This window comes from Bemisia tabaci, chromosome 2 (assembly GCF_918797505.1).
Source record: "Bemisia tabaci chromosome 2, PGI_BMITA_v3".
NCBI lineage: Eukaryota > Metazoa > Arthropoda > Insecta > Hemiptera > Aleyrodidae > Bemisia > Bemisia tabaci.
Window position 1 is genome coordinate 42,892,440 of NC_092794.1, and position 18,762 is coordinate 42,911,201.

The 18,762-nt window shown below is 41.6% G+C and overlaps 2 protein-coding genes across 2 annotated transcripts in view; one reads left to right on the forward strand and one right to left on the reverse strand.

The window, feature by feature from the left end:
- Nucleotides 1-18,762, reverse strand: part of Gdh (glutamate dehydrogenase, mitochondrial) — a 52,257-nt gene that overhangs the window by 24,883 nt on the left and 8,612 nt on the right. Inside the window, exon 2 of the mRNA XM_019055761.2 lies at nt 14,078-14,278. Coding sequence (XP_018911306.1) covers nt 14,078-14,278 — 201 coding nt within the window. The remainder of the gene's footprint in view (nt 1-14,077; nt 14,279-18,762) is intronic.
- Nucleotides 4,822-14,071, forward strand: LOC140224100 (uncharacterized). Its single transcript, XM_072297347.1, has 3 exons — nt 4,822-5,494; nt 7,131-7,893; nt 10,219-14,071. The coding sequence occupies exons 1-3, from the start codon at nt 5,312-5,314 to the stop codon at nt 11,349-11,351; spliced, it is 2,079 nt and encodes a 692-aa protein (XP_072153448.1). The 5' UTR covers nt 4,822-5,311; the 3' UTR covers nt 11,352-14,071.

The window sequence follows — 18,762 nt, forward strand, 5'->3', positions numbered from 1 at the left end:
TATAACTACTACTACCTTCTTTAGAGGTGTAAATGGCCTTAGATGCTAAAGCACTGCTTTAAAATAAACTTATATTACTACTTCTACTTCTTTCTTTATGATTTTTACTGGTTTTTTAACCTATTCACTAATTTTACTTGATGCAAGACTATGATCCTGTGACAGAGTTTCAGAAAATGGGACTGAAGTTTCAATATCGACTTTAGCAAGCAGAGCTACGAAAAAGAAGAAGAGAAAAAGCGACACGAGACAAAATTTTCAATTTTTGTTTTGGAGGCTGATTTTGATAGTTTCCTCTCGAAATCGCTGGATCAAAATTGAACTGCATTTTGCAATTTGGAACTATGCATTCTGGCTCTTCTGGAAAAACACTTATGTGCACAGGGAAACTAATGGCACATGCGTTGTTTTTAAACCGGGCTAGAATTTATAGTTCCAAATTGCAAAATGCAGTCCAATTCAAGTTAAACCCTTATTGTCATCAGCTTCACTCCTTGAATATCTACTTCTTGTCGAAGTTGCTTTTAGAGATAAATCGGGCGGACTTCTGTGACTTTTTGGATATCGGCGTGTGGGTCAGGGTTCTCACTGCCAAAAAACGGTCCGTGCAGTGGCGTGGCGTGAATTGCGATATATCGATTGTTATGCCATTTAAACCTATGGTAAAGAATCGATTATTAAGGTGTTCGCCGCGAACACCCTATTTATCGATCTTTTTCCATAGGTTTAAATGGCAGATCGATCGATATATCGCAATTCACGCCACGCCACTGGGCCCGTGGGGGGTACGCGCGGGGGTTGGTGCGCGTAGCGACCAAAGGGTGGACCCTTCAGCTTATTATGAAGACTTCACTCAGTGTTTTAACTGGACTGCATTTTGCAAGGAGGAGCTACAATTCTCCGCTCATTTAACAAACAACGCATGTACCCTTAATTTATCCCTGTGTAGAATAGATACGTGCTTTCGTGGATGAGCCATTAATAATATTAATTTCTTATTGCAAAATGAAGTCCCTTCTTTAAAACTGGCAATAGTGTCTGCTCCTTGGCTCAGCTGAAAATGAACGGTATCAGCTGGTTGTTTTTGTGTCAAAACAAGTTATGTGATGAATATTTATGGTGTTTTTCTCGACATTAAGAGATGGAATTTTACATTATCAAACTTTAAATAGTTCGATTGAAATGTTTTGGAGTGTGCTAGTTTTCTCCAAATTGTACACCTTTTTTCTTTTTTTCCCCGAAATTATCGCAAAACACTAACTCCGTTTTTCTCCTTCTCAAACTTAGAAATATTCCCGAAGAGTGAATTATAGATTTATATGATTTACTTCTTTATTTACTCCTGTTTTCCCACATAATTGTTCGGTATTGATTACTCTTGTAAGCAGGACTTGGGTTCACACGCAGTGCCCTTTTTTTAAATTTATTTTTTAAGTCTTTTTTTCCTGCCCTTTGTCCCATTAGATGCATTTAAGTTACCAAGGCGTCCTCTTGGCGACGTCTGAGAGATGGATGGCCAAGGTGAAAACCACTTAAGTGCCTCCATTATGGCGTTTAAAAATGTCCCATTTTATTTTTTGGAGAGAAACAAATAAACTTTACACTTTGCATTGACGGAAAATATTTCACCGATAGAGAAGAAAAATCAAGGAAAATTGCAAGGAATTACGTTGACTACTTTTCCGAGGAAAAAATAAGGTATGACAGGAAGTCTGCAACGTCCCAAACAGAGATACGGAGTCTTGCACTCAGGGCATCGAAATGCAGGCATTCAGAGCGTCAATCGCTCTCAAAAATTAACGATGCGTTATAAAAGCTCATTTCTTAAATCCTTATCCATTGTGGACTTAACATATTCAGAGTACTGCCAGAAGAAGCTGGACCTGGCCCGACATGTCCTCACTCAATCTCATTAAATCTCGAAATGAATTTTCCTAGCACTTTTAAAATTGACTCATCTATCTAGAGGAGGCCATTAGAAATGGTGAGCTTCACAGATAGACAATTCTGATCTGCTCGAAAATTATAATTTATCTCATTCTTTGATATGTTTCTTGTGTCGGAGGCAAACCGGACAAAGAGAATAAGACTCGGAATATCCTTTCACTTCCCTCGAGATTTTTTTTTTTTTTTTTGAATAAACGAGATTCTTCTGCGATTTTCAAGGCAAAAATATAATGTTAGCGATTTATGAAGAATATATGACAAAATTGCCGAATCTGCAAAAATTTTGTGGGAAAATAGAAAAAAATAAAGGCGTAAATAAAATAAATCTAAAATTCACTTTTTTGATATATTTTGATGTGTCGAAAACTGACGAGCCATCTTTTTCAGATTTCCAAAAAAAAAAAAAAAAAAAAAAAAAAAAAAAAAAAAAAAAATTAATTCTACTAACAAGGGGAACTTCCCAAGCTGCCGCCTCCGATCGGGCTGAAAAAATTCGTACGAACTCTTTGGATGAATTTATTTGACCCGTATTTTTTTGTTTTTTCCAATGCCCCCCAGAAACACCCCAAAAAAATTCCGGAAAGTTTTGCTTTGAGCGTTTGAGTCTATATACGCAGTATAGCAGCATCCACTCACTGTCAAGTGGTGGCTCTGCGGCAGCGCGCTCGCCCAGTGACCCGGCGGGCCCGAGTTCGATTCCCGGGCGCCGCGCCACATTTTTACGACCGAATTTTATATTCTCACACATTTTCACATCGATTCCCATTTGATACATTAGAACTTAAAACATCAATTAATTTACAACCATCAACGATCAATAACTTCTTCAATTTGAAGTATAGATTTTTTTTTGGGAGGGGGGAGGGGTCCCGCGCGCGATATTCTCGCCAATCACTGTACTTTCACATTAGCAGACGACCCGCTCCGCCCCCTCACATCGACATATTTCTCCCGATCACCCGTATGCGTCATGATTTTTCCCATCATTATCCAGAAAATGATAATGAAAAATTGTAGCATTTTTAATTTGAATGTCCGAAGTAATTTTTCATTATCATTTTCTGGATAATGATGGGAAAAATCATGACGCATACGGGTGATCGGGAGAAATATGTCGATGTGAGGGGGCGGAGCGGGTCGTCTGCTAATGTGAAAGTACATTGATTGGCGAGAATATCGCGCGCGGGACCCCTCCCCCCTCCCAAAAAAAAATCTATACTTCAAATTGAAGAAGTTATTGATCGCTGATGGTTGTAAATTAATTGATGTTTTAAGTTCTAATGTATCAAATGGGAATCTATGTGAAAATGTGTGAGAATATAAAATTCGGTCGTAAAAATGTGGCGCGGCGCCCGGGAATCGAACTCGGGCCCGCCGGGTCACTGGGCGAGCGCGCTGCCGCAGAGCCACCACTTGACAGTGAGTGGATGCTGCTATACTGCGTATATAGACTCAAACGCTCAAAGCAAAACTTTCCGGAATTTTTTTGGGGTGTTTCTGGGGGGCATTGGAAAAAACAAAAAAATACGGGTCAAATAAATTCATCCAAAGAGTTCGTACGAATTTTTTCAGCCCGATCGGAGGCGGCAGCTTGGGAAGTTCCCCTTGTAAGTTTCCAACGAGAGTGATCGATAAATAAATCTTATCCGGCCGATTTCAATAGCCCTCTCATTGAGAGTCTTGATCCCGGAAATATGTTTCAATTGAAACATTAGGCCGAAACGCTGTAAGCTGTCGCCAGTGGCAGCTCTCGATCTAGATCCGTCAAGTGCCTGGCAAGGGCACTGCGTGTAAGGGGGGGGGGGGGGGGGAGTGTTACACTGACGCACAATCCTACCTCACGCATTTGAAAGTCGGATGACAGAAGAGTGACAGATATATTGCGAAATCTGCTAATCATCTTCTTCGGTTCATGAAAATTACTAATCGAGAGAATCAGATCATAGGTTGGGTTAGCTGTTCAATTAGCATTCCGAAATATGCAACGGTGGTATAGAATAGGAAAAGACATTTTTCATTTTTTCAGACCCCCTGGACCTCAATGGCTACGCCCCTAGTTAATTTTTGTCAAGGCAGTGATGAATATTTTCTTTCGAGGGGTTTTATTCTACTACACATTTTTATTTCGTGGTGCAAAAAGCCAAGGGGATCTAACATTTTGTGCATCCATTGAATTTTTGGTAAAACCTAACGACTACAACTTCTTTTCTAAGTTTAGTAAATAAAATTCTTGGATTTTGGTCATATTGGAGTGGCCTTCTAGTTCTACTGTTTTTCTTGCTTCAGGGGATTTGCCTCCACTCCAATGAGTTTCATGAGCTGTATTACATTAGGAACTACAATTTCTAGCCCATCCGTGGAAACGCTCATGTGAAAAGGGAAAGTAATGGTACGTACGTCGTTTCTAAACTGAGTCAGATACTGTAGTTCCAAATTGCAAAATGTGGTCTGACTACTTTGAAAGTAAGAGGACTGGAAAATCCGTGTCCGCTGATTTTAAATGAGGACCAAAAATAGCCAAGTTTAATTCTTGCCTTCTTATTCGATTAGTAAAATTCAGATTTAAGCATGATATGAGTATGTTCATTATATTCCGGGAAAAGGAACCACTTTCCGGAAGCGGTTTTATATGAAATAAGAATGAGAATGATGCTCTATTCATACAATAAGAAACGGAAGGATTTATTTTTTGTGTGTGTATTTCAATTACTTGTTCTATTTGTATAAGACTATTTACCGGATAGAAATTTCTTTTGGACACAACTTCCGCATTTAAAGAAAAGGGAGACCTTATCAGTTTCTTCTTTAAAATCGATAAGATTATAAGAGTCGGATTTTTGACGGCGCGGCGTCGTCAAATCATACAACAGTCAGTTTAGAGAAGACTGCTGTACGGTGTTGCATTCAAAATTATTTATACGGTCGGTGAGGGTTTAGTACCTCAACAACGACACATCAGCGAGTGCGTGATATTAGTTTAGTACAAAAAATTTCGTATGATTCTTACGACGCAACGGTATGAAACCAGCAATTCGAATCTAGGGAAAGTACAGGATTTTTTATTAGATCAATAATGCACCGCGCAGTTATTGGATGGGATAAATTCGAGAGAAAGAGGAAAAATCTTAGGAAAAGACATCCTTGAACCTGCGAAATTCTCAATACATCGAAACAAACGCCAGGTTTTACTAGGGGGTAAGGCCCCTGACCGCTACGGAGCGCAGGCCTCCGAGGGCACTTGGCGCCCGCAAAGTTCCCGAGAAGCCCTTTAAAACCATCTTTGGCTCCATATTTTCAGTCTGAAAAAGTCACTGACATTTAGTTGTCTCATCACTTACATTCAATACGTAAACTCACGGGGAAAATGAGTATATTTAGGATGTTTTTCTTTTTGGTAGATTCAGAATTAGTCCTTTTAACTTTGTCGTTTATTTCGTTCGCACATCGCGGATTGTATACGAAAGCCGTAACTCCAGTTAACACCAACGAAAAGACGGGCACAAAATCTGTAAATTCAACCAAACTGGAAACGGAGTCAAAATCAGAGGTGAGTGTTTCAGTTATAGTGATAGTGAGGCCGAAAAACGATAAACAGCTTGGAAAGATGGAAAGTTCCAAGAGCCACCTCATAAAAAAGTAAAGTTGGTAAAGTAAAGTTGGTAAGTTGGTAAGTTGGCAAAGGGTCAAATTTTGGAAGGATCCCTCCTAAAACTTACAAATATGAAAGTAGCATGGTCTTTAGATTTAAATGCACCTATTCAAATTCTTCAAGAAATGATGAAAGGGTATATGTGTCGTGGTTAGTATTTGATACTAATTTAGCATCTTTTCGAATCGCTAGGGATTTCTGCTGAAGGTGACCGTGCATTTAGTTCAAACATTTCATTTTAAATTTCCGTCCTGCTCTTCAGCCTTTAGCACACGCATGAAAGACAAACAATTTTAGTTTGCTCCGAGAGAAAGGCTTTTTTTTTCTTTTTTTCTTTTCTTTTTTAAATATATTAAGAGGACAATTATGGCGATTCGGTGCCCCATACCGATCGAGCTATTCGATTAGTCGAAGCAAAATTTCGGCTCATACCAACGAGATCAAAATTACCCTGAAATTAGCGTGATTGAATTACTTTCATTGCGGTTCAATTTAATCGAAGATTTCGAAGAGTTTTTCTATCCTCTCCTCTTTTCTTCTATCTTTCTTCTTTCTCCTTTTCTTGTCCCCCTCTTTATCGGGCATATCATTGCAATGCGGCTTCTTTCAGCGTGGTGTCTGAAATTCTTGCAGTGCACTGTTCCCTGATTTTTGAAGGTAAATCCCTAATGGAAATCCAGGATTTATTCTCTAACTCTCTACCAGACGCATTGAACTATCATCGGAATTAGGAGCAAATATGCATTCATTTGTAGATATTCTGTAGCGCCGCCGAGTTGATATGCACTGAAAAAAAATTCGATCACATGCACTAAAAGTTTGAAGTTCCACTTCATTTGAAAACTCCGATTTATCAAAATAAACTTTCAGTTTTTGTAACCGAACGCTCGATTCCTGAAACCGAATTTAAGAGGTAAAGGTGAACTGATGAAAGTAACCATACAGTTGGGGTGATACGAAACACCGAACGTCCAATTCATAAGACCGAACTTTTTTTCCGCAGCAGGGTTCCCCAAATTCTAGACTAAAATAGTCTCTGGAGGGGAAAGAGGAGCAAATCCCAGTTTTTAGGACCGATTTCTGGACTAATCTCTGCATTTCTCAGAGATATTATGTTCCCTGACGCATCTCGGAACCATCCGGGTTTTCCAGGTTCTATAGACTAATGTCGTGAATTTAAATTGGATTAAAAACCCAAATCTGTTAAACTAGCTTAGACTGAGAGTAAAGACATTGCGAATCCATTTCTGATTGGTTCCCGTATTTTAGGCCTTCACAGTGTCACAAACGGGAATAAAGATTATGCATTTCCACCAGTTGCAAAGATTATAAACTGGAATGGACCGGGGAATAAGGAACAAATGGAATGAGGGAGGGGACGGAGACAGGAATTTGGGAATGGGTTGATCAAACTTTACAGAAAAAGTCCGATTTGTGTAATTTTTATTCCCGTATGTGACATCCATAATCCGCGTCGTCTCAACTCTCTCTATAAAGGGACTCTAGACTAGCTCAGACTGTTTCCTCGTTCCAGGTCCTCGTCCCAACGACCTCCGACTTCGCCGAGCTGCGCCGCAGCAAGGCGTTCGTGGACAAGACGGACTTCATCCACGACTGGCTCCTCTACCAACCGGACCGGCTGGGCATCGTCGCCCCTCCTGGCTCAGGCAAGTCTTCTCTCCTGAGCATGGTCCGTCACTTCTGCAACGCCTCGACCGTGGTCCACAACGGCCGGCTCATCCACCAACCCTACACGGGCGACCTCTTCGAAGGCACCATGATCGCCATTCTCAAAGACTTCTACAACTTGCATCGCCGAAAGTACACCGTCATCAACGTCGAATTTGCCCCGCTAAGACGCGCCACCGACCGCAGTTCCTTCGAACGTCTCTTTTGCGCCGCGATGAGGGGCATGGTCGACGACTACCGGTTCCTGACCGGTGTCGACGGTTTGAACGAGACGGAACGGCAGAACCTCCGGGTACACGACAATGACTGTCTTAGATATTTCGATTCCGCCGTCAGACAGTACGGCCCCCGGTTGGTGGGCGTCCTGCAGAAGTACCTAAAGAATGACGTCATCGTGCTTGTGGATGACATCGACGCAGTCCTAGACGTTTTCGCGACCCAGGACGAAGCCGAGTCTTTCTCTGATTTCGCTATATCCACCGTGGGAGGATTCGTGTCGGCGTTCGTTGCGAGCGAGAGCCAAGCTCCCATCGCGTCAAGGCTTTTGGCGATGAGTTCCTTCGAGCTTGGACTTATTCTTCCTGGTTTACTGAATCATACAGTTACAAGTAAGATAAACATTTTTAAAATAGAATCGTAAGCTGAAAGGCTTGGCAGTCACAGAAAATATATTTTAGAGACGGCCATTGACAATCCAAGCAATGAAATCGGGTGACACAAAAGTTAAGTTCAGAGGCAGTGGCGTATGCAGGGTAAGGTTCTGGGAGGGTACAAACCTCCCACCGGGGGGACTTGGGGGTATGGAATATCCCAGGTGCATCGTGGGGGGGGGGGGGCACCCCCGGAAAATGTTCAGGATTTTAACCCCGTTAAACCCTACTTTTTAACAATTTCAGTCATGAAAAATGATAGGAAGCTCTCCACTATTTTCCCCCCAAAAGACCTTAAAAAATGGATAACCGTTTATACAAGACCGCGAATGGAATGTTTTGTTTTAAGCATGAGATGGAACAAATTCAAAAGCTTCCTGAAGAAAAAAATGAGGAAGGTAGACTCTTCAGTTCCTTACATTCAAACATTTTGATCAAATTATTATTTATTGCGTGGAATACATCGTCGTTTTCTCTCTCCGACCGATTTTTCTTCCTTTTCCTTGAGTTTTCTTATTTTTTCCTCTCTTTTTTCGGGGCTCTAAATACGCCACTGTTCGAAGGACAACGCCATGCTTCTCGCCTGAAACTGATTGATGAACAACGTTTGGACCATAAAACTCGCCAAATGATGACTGATGAATATTAAGGTGAGCATTTTGCTAGGCGAGTTTTTGCACAATAGGTTCACACTGCTAACTAATCGCTCGACTTTTCGGTCATCAGTCATCATTAGGCTGGAATCTGAGCGTTGAATTTAGATAGAGTATCTTTCACACTATATATGGAGGATAGCAGTTGAGGGTTCCTTGCTTCCTTAAAAATAGGTATACTGTCTCTGTCGGCATAGGCATAGCTAGGTTATTTTGCTGGGGGGCCTGGCCCCCCAAAAGGGGGGGGCTGGGGGGGAGGTCTCCCCTGGAAAATTTTTGAGATTTTAACTCTATTTGAGCGCATCTCGAGGTACTTGTGGTGCTATTCTTCCTTCAATTTTTGCCTAAAAATCACCCAGTTTTATGCATTTTAAGGTTAAAATACTTTGAAATCGTTGCATTCAACAGGTTATTCTATTTATAGGCATCCTCTCGCGGGCCACGGCGACAGAGACTTACCGCTGGAGAGGGTGTTTTTGCACCATCCATAATTTCTGGGGGGGGGGGGCAGATGATACTATTTCCAATTCTGGGGGGGGGGGGGGCAGGCCTCCCCTTCCTTTGCCTCTGTCTGTCGGCAATAAACTTGTTCGGTTAAGTACTTACATACAAAGTTAGGAATGGTCTTGTCCATGTTCTGCGCATTTTTAGATTGTGGAGTTTCATTATAATCCCACAATTTTAAAGTCCGAATACGGCTGATTTACACTTTAAGTTGCCGTCATTTGGAACCATTTCAACCTTTGAGCTCCAAACAGGGCGTGGTAAAATGTCGACAGGATTTAAATAGAATTTCCTGAAAACTATATTTATTACGTGGGAACTTCAGACAGTCATAACTTGGATTTGATTAGATTTTTTGAAGGCATTTTTCTCGGTTAAATATCTCAGAGTGAAATCAAGAGTGCTTTTCAACCCGAAAACATTGCCCCTGCTGCCCCCCGCCCCCCTCCCTCCCAATCCGGGTGATATGAGTGTGGGGTAAAATCCGCTGTATAAAAAAGAGAGTTACTACGCAACCACTCGGCTTGTTCACGATCAAAATAGTGCCGTAGTGAAATGCTTTCCGGACTTCACTCCCAGATTCTTAACCGTCGTTGAGTCAACATCATCAAATAAAACTATAATTTATGGAGTGATATTAATTTTTTAATTTCAAATTTTTCAGCACTTTCGGTTCCTTTACCGGGGTGTAGTGGTGTATTCTACAAAAACGCAAGGGAAACACTGTTTCCTCAAAGAAAAAGCGGACTACATTATATTTCGTCATGACAGTGTTATACCATAAGTTTTTCATCTTCGAATTCCCTGACTTTTCTTGGTCGCGGAAATTCCCTACCTTTCTTTGATTGGTCGGTTTTCGAAACCGCTGGCAACCCTGTATTAATCACATAGCTTTAAAGAAAGAAAAAGAGCAAATTTGTAACTGCCATACCCGCTATAAGTACGCGTTAATTCTACTTTCTCTGCACGGAGGGTGTAATCTGAATTCTTAACATCCTTTCCGCCGATTCTCCTTCTTTCATACATTTCTGGTCAGAAAACACTACTGCATCAGTGTGTACGGTAACACGAAATTAATATATTTCTCAATGCAATCTTTACTGATAAAATTATTTAAACATTACAGGCAAGGAATTTGATAGGACTCCTCGTCTTGGTGATTATTTCGGTCTGACAAAGCCAGAAATCGACGAACTGTTAGCCAAATATTCTCTGCAAGATCATTCCCGCATGGTAACGTACCTATACGATGGACACACCATCTTCAAATCACCGTCAGTGTCTAATGCTCGCGCCGTGTTGAAGTACATCCAGGACCACCATCGTGGGATTTCGCCCACCACCGAGACACCCAACGCCATCTTGCGGGATTACGAGAAAATGTTCAGCGACGAGTGGGTCGCTTCGGCCGTTACATCGTGCGTTTTCGACGGGAAATTTGAAACGAAATACATATACCATACACGATATAACAACATCCTTCAGCTGAGACAGAGGGTTAAGAAAGCTAACCAGTCGAAAACCAATGTGGAACTGAGCAATGAAGATCGTGAGATTTTCATGCGACTCCTATTCAGATTAGGCCTACTCCAGATTTCAGAGGACCTCTATAGTATGATGTATCACATTTTAGCACCGACTAATAACTTCAACGCAGCGGTTCTGCGCGATTACCTTCGTCAAAACACGGAGAAGCTCTTAAAGGTCAGGGCGAGGGAAATAATCGCCATCATGGATGCATTAAAAAATCTGGCTCCAACATCTGCCTCGATTGAAAAATTAAAAGATGCAATCCACAGTATCGTTCAGATGAAAGACCCAAAGAGTGACGTCAATCTCAGGGCATTAGTGTACGCATTAGCTAGGAGGACAGCGGATTATTACGACGAAAACTTAGTTGTAGACGCTGGGGTAGTTGCTTACAGCACCGACGAAAAGAATGCCCTGAAGTCGAAGGGAACCCCTGTAAGATACGGGAAGAGGGAAGTGCTATTAGTGCAGAAGGAAAGAAATTTGGGGGTTGTTATCGTATCGAGGTACAGTGACACTGACAATGCGTCTTCTCTCCTAAATGAGGTGACCAATAAGACTTACACAGATGTTTTTTACACGATTCCTGTCTTTTCGAAGTATAATTTAAAGGAAAGAATGATGATCGCGGTTATCGTTTCTGGAAAAGCTGTAGACGTATACGGAGAAGCCCACGGGTCAAACGGGGCAGTCGTTCGTCGAATACATCATACATCCTCACGTCTATGAACATATGGAGTCAAAACCTCCGCAAAACTGTTGCGCTTTAGTCCCAGAATCGTATCTTGATAGAGCAAGTTTAAAGATCACCAAAAAATTACTGAGATCCGTCCAAACGTCGAATTTTCACGTCCAATGTTACCGAAAATATCGCTCATAAAAGGACACGACTCATAACGTCATCCAACCCAGTAGTGCATATCAAGGTATCTTCATCCTGTGCGCAATTATTGATACATTTGATTGATAAATGGAAGGTGGAAGAAACTATGGCATGCACTACCGCAGTGGATGACGTCATACGCCGTGTATTTAAATATGTGACAATGTGGCATCTGCGTTGATGTTGACCGTAGAAATTTGGCGTTTAGACAGATTTTACTATTTGTTGCTAATCCATAAGCTTTAGCCGTAAATACACGATTCTTCGACCAGCGCAACTAACCCATTCAAGATGACTCTTAATTGGGTATACGGTCGATGCCACACTTGTTTGCCCGCAGCCATCTTGGTCAAATAACATATGTGACATGATTGAAACCGCTCGATAGCGCTTCTGATATTCTGAGCAAAACGACCTGTATTTAACTCTACATTTTATCTTCCTTAGGTTTAAGGTGAATCTGTAGCGTAATTTAAGTAAATATAGGAATATCAAAGGAAAAATTCTAAAATCCTGGTTCTACATCATATTTTTGGCAAATAACGGATCCATGGTGCGCACGGAAGTACAATTCAGCAGTCTATTCACAAAAAATATCTTTCGCAAAACCGAAATTAAAGGTTAAGTATGCGTGCGCAAAAATTAAATGTTCGATTTGAGTAATCGAATGCAAGATTTCGCGTTCGCTTATTTTTACCATTACGGTAGGGTTTACAAAATGAATTTTTTTAGAGGCAGTGATTTGGCGATTAATTCGGAAAATCCTGGATACTTAACAATATTTTCCATCAGGTTTCGAGTATTATCGTTTACTTATTTCATTGAAAAAAACTTCGCAATTGAAATGATGCGGCAATCATCACTGATAAGTCTGGGCTCCATGTTGTTTGAAAATATTTGGAGAAAATTATCCGATATTATAACGGAATTAAAAATCACAAAACGTTTTTACTTAAATGGTCAGACTTGAAAAAAAAAAATTGTATTTTTTAATCACTACTGGCAGAACATTATAAGCACCAGATACTCTGCTCACTTAAAAAAATAAATAAAAGAATAAAACCCTCCAACATAGAAATACTTATCTCAAAATCACTACTTTTTAGGCATCGAGTATCGAACAAACATACGATGTCAAGTGACACTTGATCATCTGAAAAGTAAACATTTGAAACGTCTTAAGTGGCATCAGGTGTTTCTCAGGTGGCGCAACTGGTACGGCCACTTAAAAGCGCGTGTTACTCCGCATGCGAGGAACATGATGCAAAATACTTGCAACAAGAGATGGCGCTTAAGATCTTTCTAAGTTTCCTCCCTTCATCTCTCGTGGGCAACGACTTCAAATACTGTTCAGCGGGGAACTTGACTCGTTTTGCCGGTTTCCGAGTTCCCGCTTAGGTTTGCCCGGTTATTCGATGAACGCGAGTAGGTATGTAAGATAATGTAACATTGTAAGGTAAGAAACGAAAAGAACGGTGTTTGAGTGCGCACCGTGTATCGCAAAACATCAGTCTTGGCACTCTCTTGGTCTGGGGAATCAACATGTACTTGAGAGCGAAGAGGTCTCGATTCAGCTCTTGTCATTTTTCGACATCACCGGGAAAAATAATTGCCGATGAAGCATCTTGCGAGAAAAACGTGACCAGAGCACGGAAGGGAATCAAAATTATCAGATTTTGAAGCTGCGACTTTAAAAGGGCACCTTAATCGGAGAAAACGAAGTCATGGCCTCAATAATTTACGACAGTAACTTTTTTCCCTTCAGTAACGTCAAAATGTAAGAGTTAGAATTGTAATACCCTTGAAACAAGTTAACTCTGCTCAAATTTTAAATTTTAACCGCCTTAAATTATTTCAATTAACTATGATCATATGTATGTGTCCCCTTTTTCATGGAATTATCGTATAAACCCCTAATTGCTTACATTAATTATTTTATTGTATTTTAATTTCAATGATGATTCTCAGGGTAGCTCCTTCATTTCGACTTTCAAAATTCCCGTTTCCCCCCATCGATAGCATGAAACACTGTTTTACAACTCATTCGTCACAAAGATGGAACACTACCACTCTCCCGCGGTTCTGATAGCTAACGACTTCTGCAGCTACATCTGCCTTTTAATTTTCTTATCTAACTTCACTACCACACAATCCTATTCCAAAAATGTCCGGCACTGCTAAATCGTCAGAAATCTCCTCTCACGTTTAAATCTTTCTAGATCTACAAAATCTTGCCCTAGTTTGTTCCATTCCGAAACGATCTCTTCATTAATATGTTCGTCCCATCCTATCTTCAGGCACGATGTCCAAAAAGCTAAACTTTCCACTTGAAAAAGCAAAAAAATAAAGAGTGGACGTCAAATTCCCGGTCGAAATTTCATTCCCTGGGTTGTCCTGGTAGTGGAAACCCTGATTTCTCATTCCTTTCTCACATTAAGTAATCAGTTAATTTTGATCCGATTAAATTATTAATCGATAATTGAATTTCCGACTATCCAATAATTCGACTAATCGATATATAGAAAAACTCGAATTCCATTAAACAGTTTTTACAGAAAGAAGGACGACTTACCGATAAATCCCTTTTTAGCAAGCTCGAGCGTAAAGCGCCTCGTGATCTTCTCCAGCTCGTGTTCACTGTAGTTTTTCGGGATGATCTTGATCCCTGCCTTGGCGCCGCCGAAGGGAACGTCCACGCAGGCACACTTGAACGTCATCAACGCGGACAGGGCTTTGACCTCGTCCCGTGACACGTCGTTCGAGAACCTGATACCTGAAACAGAAACGACGAAACATCAATCCCGGTCCAAAAATACCGTGAACATAGGTAACAGCGATTTTCCAAGTTGGCAACACTGTTTATCCTCCAGTGAAATCCATTTAATATATCGATTTCAGGAAAGACAAGCGGTCTCACCAAGAATCGATTGTTTTACATACATTGTATATTGTAATTTCTTCTGATAAAACAAGATTTGTGAGGATACTTCGGAGAATATTTCCTTGAAATGTTCGTAATAACTACAGGAAGTTGCGCAGATTTTTTTTTTAAAAATTTAAACAATAAATGCTGACGTGTTTTCTAGGAAATCCGCATTCAATCGGAGGAAATTCGGCGACACTCGGATGTTCATACGACGGGTTTTCTCAACACTAAAGTTTCCAAGCATTGGACAATGATATCGATGATAGCGCCGGCCATGATACAACTATTTGTGCTCTCTGGACACCCGTGTTGCATGCTAAAAATTGAAGGCGCTCCGATCATTCTAGCCCAGTAGCGAGAGGGACACGTTGTCACGAGCATGACTCGGTGTGGCGGTGGGATATGATAATATCCTAATTTGTGTAAATGGTACGAAAATATCTGTCTCTACCCTCTCTCCTTAGTTTTTATGAGAGTAGTTTATCGTGTCACATTTTCGTGCCGGCGGCGCGTCACGCGCTGCTGCGCTGCGTGCACTGCTTCACAGACAAGAGTGACTGGAGCGCCTTCCGTTTTTTCGCATGCCACACGCGCGTCCATAGAGTACGAATAGTTGTATCCAGGCGTTATTATCAACATCACTGTATGCATTGCTTGTGCTGACTTTGATATTAGCATAGGCAGCCCCGTCCCGTTTTATAGATACAAATTTTTACACAGCAGTTCGTGACAATGATAACATGAAAAAACAAGGGGGAAAAACGGGAAATAATACTAAAAGCATACAAGAAAAAGTACACAGTCGATGTTTTCTTGTGTACTTTTAGCCTTGTTTCCCGTTTTTCTCCCCTTGTTTTTTTCATTTCCCGCTTTATTCTACCTACCTGAGTGTCGTTCAAAAATTGATCTAAAAATGTTCCCATTATTACATGCTAATATTTCGAAATTCTTGGGTTTAAAAGACAACTTCAATCGATCCCTTGTTATTTCAGGGAGCGAAACTTCATCAGTTGATGTCACTCGGGGATTAAGACTGCTGCTGACATATGATTAAGCAATCAGCCGTGATACAGCGTTGCAAATTTTGTATTCCTATACGAGGTGTTCCAGACCATCCGTGCCAAGTTTTATTCTACGATATTTTAAGTCGTGTGGTGTTTGGGATGGGAGAGCGCTACTTAAGAGTGGATCCCAGGAATTGGATTTTCATGGGTTCGAAGTCCCTCAGCCCCCCTCAAGGTCCATTCCCTATTTCCGGTCCCAGTTGCATCAACCAACTTAAAATAAACGAGAAATTAGCGTGGTGCGGGGGGTCTGACAATGAGACACCTCGTACAGAATTTGCAACACGCTGTATCTTGCTTGATCGCTTGATCGTAGTGTCAACAACAGTCATGATCCCTGAGTAACATCAGCTGATAGATGAGCAATATCATGAGCAGAAAAGGACCCCGCACGGTTCTTATGGAAAATTGCCCTCGGTCAAATGCGTTGAAACTTCAGTATGTTGTGCAGCATGTCATCGTGAACAAAAGTTCCAATAGGCCAAACAAGATCCCATGTGCGGTTTTCGAGATATTCGCCGTTTTATGTGCGTAAACGGAGGTTTCGCGCGCTCCCGCCGGAAGCCATACTATTGTGCGGCGCCGCTCGTGCCCTTCCCTCCCAGTCACTCTCCGCTGCCCCGCCGCCCATACCTTGGCTCCTCTATCGCTCCAACTACGACGCTCACGAGGCTGCGCCCATCATTACCGGACCGCGCCCGCACGCCGTCTTCTTGCGCGGCCTCTTCTTCGGCCATGTCGCCTCTTTTTCTCATCGATCCTTTCTCTAAGTCTTCAAAAACGTTTAAGAAGTCCTTGTTTACTAAACATGATAATGCTAATATCACAAATAATACAAAAAGAGAGGAAAAACAAATGATAATCCATGCGAAAGTACGTAGGAGAGTTGGAATGCCTAAGAGACGTTAAATAAAACAAACTTTTTTTTATTTTCTTCCCTCTTCCTTTCTTTCTTTTTCTTCTTCATTTTTCTCATGTGGAAGCAGTGAAAGTAACTTCTGTAGGAAGATGATGTTGATGTTTTTTCTTTTTTTTTCTTTCTTTCAATAATGACGTGGTGGAGGTTGAAGATAATTAGTCGGCTGACGATGCCCAAGTAGGAATTAAGTTTGCTTTAGTCTTGACTTAGCTGAACCGCACCAATGGAGGAGGAGAGAGGGATCATTAATAACTGAACTCTAGGAAGAGAGATGTCCATTTAGGCGTAAATGGTCACATTTTAAGTCGCTCCAACTTGCAGCACCACCTTATCAGCCATCTTATTATCTGCTGATCGTATCCTCTAGTCAGATTGTACATCCAAGACGAACTCCAAAGAGATGATGAACAAATAAGAGTTGCAGGTCGATCGTAACATTCATGCGCGTACGCGGCATTTTTGCGAGTACGAGTTTACGATCGGCGATCAGAACCCTCGACCTTCGAAAGTTACTTAGGGATTTTCTTGCAATGGTCTTCCAGCCGCATCTTTAATGTCTTTTTTATGGAACCTGGAGAAAACTCGTACTCACAAAAAGCCGCGTACGCGCATGAATGTTACGGTCGACCTGCAACTCTTTATCATCATCTCTATGGAGTTTGTCTTGGATGTACGATCTGACTAGAGGATACGATCAGCAGATAATAAGATGGCTGATAAGGTGGTGCTGCAAGTTGGAGCGACTTAAGATGTGACCATTTACGCCTAAAAGGAAAGAAAATTAAAAAAAAGTTTGTTTTATTTAACGTCTCTTAGGCATTCCAACTCTCCTACGTACTTTCGCATGGATTATCATTTGTTTTTCCTCTCTTTTTGTATTATTTGTGATATTAGCATTATCATGTTTAGTAAACAAGGACTTCTTAAACGTTTTTGAAGACTTAGAGAAAGGATCGATGAGAAAAAGAGGCGACATGGCCGAAGAAGAGGCCGCGCAAGAAGACGGCGTGCGGGCGCGGTCCGGTAATGATGGGCGCAGCCTCGTGAGCGTCGTAGTTGGAGCGATAGAGGAGCCAAGGTATGGGCGGCGGGGCAGCGGAGAGTGACTGGGAGGGAAGGGCACGAGCGGCGCCGCACAATAGTATGGCTTCCGGCGGGAGCGCGCGAAACCTCCGTTTACGCACATAAAACGGCGAATATCTCGAAAACCGCACATGGGATCTTGTTTGGCCTATTGGAACTTTTGTTCACGATGACATGCTGCACAACATACTGAAGTTTCAACGCATTTGACCGAGGGCAATTTTCCATAAGAACCGTGCGGGGTCCTTTGCAAAATGATGACTGCTGAATGCTGCTGTACAGCTTTTTTTCAGTTAACCTCCACTTGTAACAGAACTGAGTGGTCACAAAAGTTTAGAACTGGAATTTCCACACTTTCTAATACATTCCCTTGCAAATTTGGAAACATTCCTTTATTTTTTAAAAACGGGATGAAAGAGAATAGTTTCACGACTTTCCGATTCGACAAGGAAAATTGGACGCGATACGGAAAAATGCGTTAGTTCTGTAAATAATTTTCCTGACTTTTTCGGTTTGCCATGACCCATTTTTCCTCATGTCTTTTCCCAATTTTCCATGGCTGCGCTTACCCCGTAATACGCTCTCCATTTCTGCGTGCAACGGGCCGATTGCCCACGGGATAGGAACGCGGTGCATGCCAAAAATCCCCCCCCCCCCCCCCCCCCCCTCCCCCGGGTGACACCGTTTAATTTAGGTTGCCCCATTCTAAATTACATGAAATTGAAATCACTCTTAGCTATAGTGTGCTCACTTAGCAACTAGACTACCGCGGTGCTGAGGAAAAACGACATACGCAGAGTTGCCAGGAAAGGCGATACAATTTGGATATTTTACATGGGTTTAGATGGGGAGAAAAACACATTTTTGGCACTATTTGACAACAACGCCCATACGAACTTCAGGACGTTGCCGAATTCTTTCTAATAAAACACGAATTTCCTTAGAATGTTGAGTTTTTCCAGCGAATTTTTCCAGTTAATCTCGATCTTAATTTATTCTGACGCATCCAAGAAGTACTTAAATGTGTTTGCGATATAAGTTTATTGTGTAGCGTAAAATTGAATGAGCAACACGATGGTGCCACTGTTCTTCTCTAAAATCAACTCCTAAGCTCAAAAAAAGCTTCCGAAGTTCACGCCGTAATGTGCGGGATAGCCCTCGCTGCGTTGAGGACTTGAGGGTCCATCCCTACATCAAGTCAAACTCTCCATGCACAGGTAGGGCGCAAATCGATGACCAAAAAGCGAAAACCACGTATCTTAGTT

Bases quoted from the DNA above. Each gene is read 5' to 3' on its own strand.
- LOC140224100 (XM_072297347.1), top strand. From the start codon at position 5,312: ATGAGTATATTTAGGATGTTTTTCTTTTTGGTAGATTCAGAATTAGTC. The intron at 5,495-7,130 runs GTGAGTGTTTCA...TCCTCGTTCCAG, and splicing joins AAACGGAGTCAAAATCAGAG to GTCCTCGTCCCAACGACCTC. The intron at 7,894-10,218 runs GTAAGATAAACA...TAAACATTACAG, and splicing joins ACTGAATCATACAGTTACAA to GCAAGGAATTTGATAGGACT.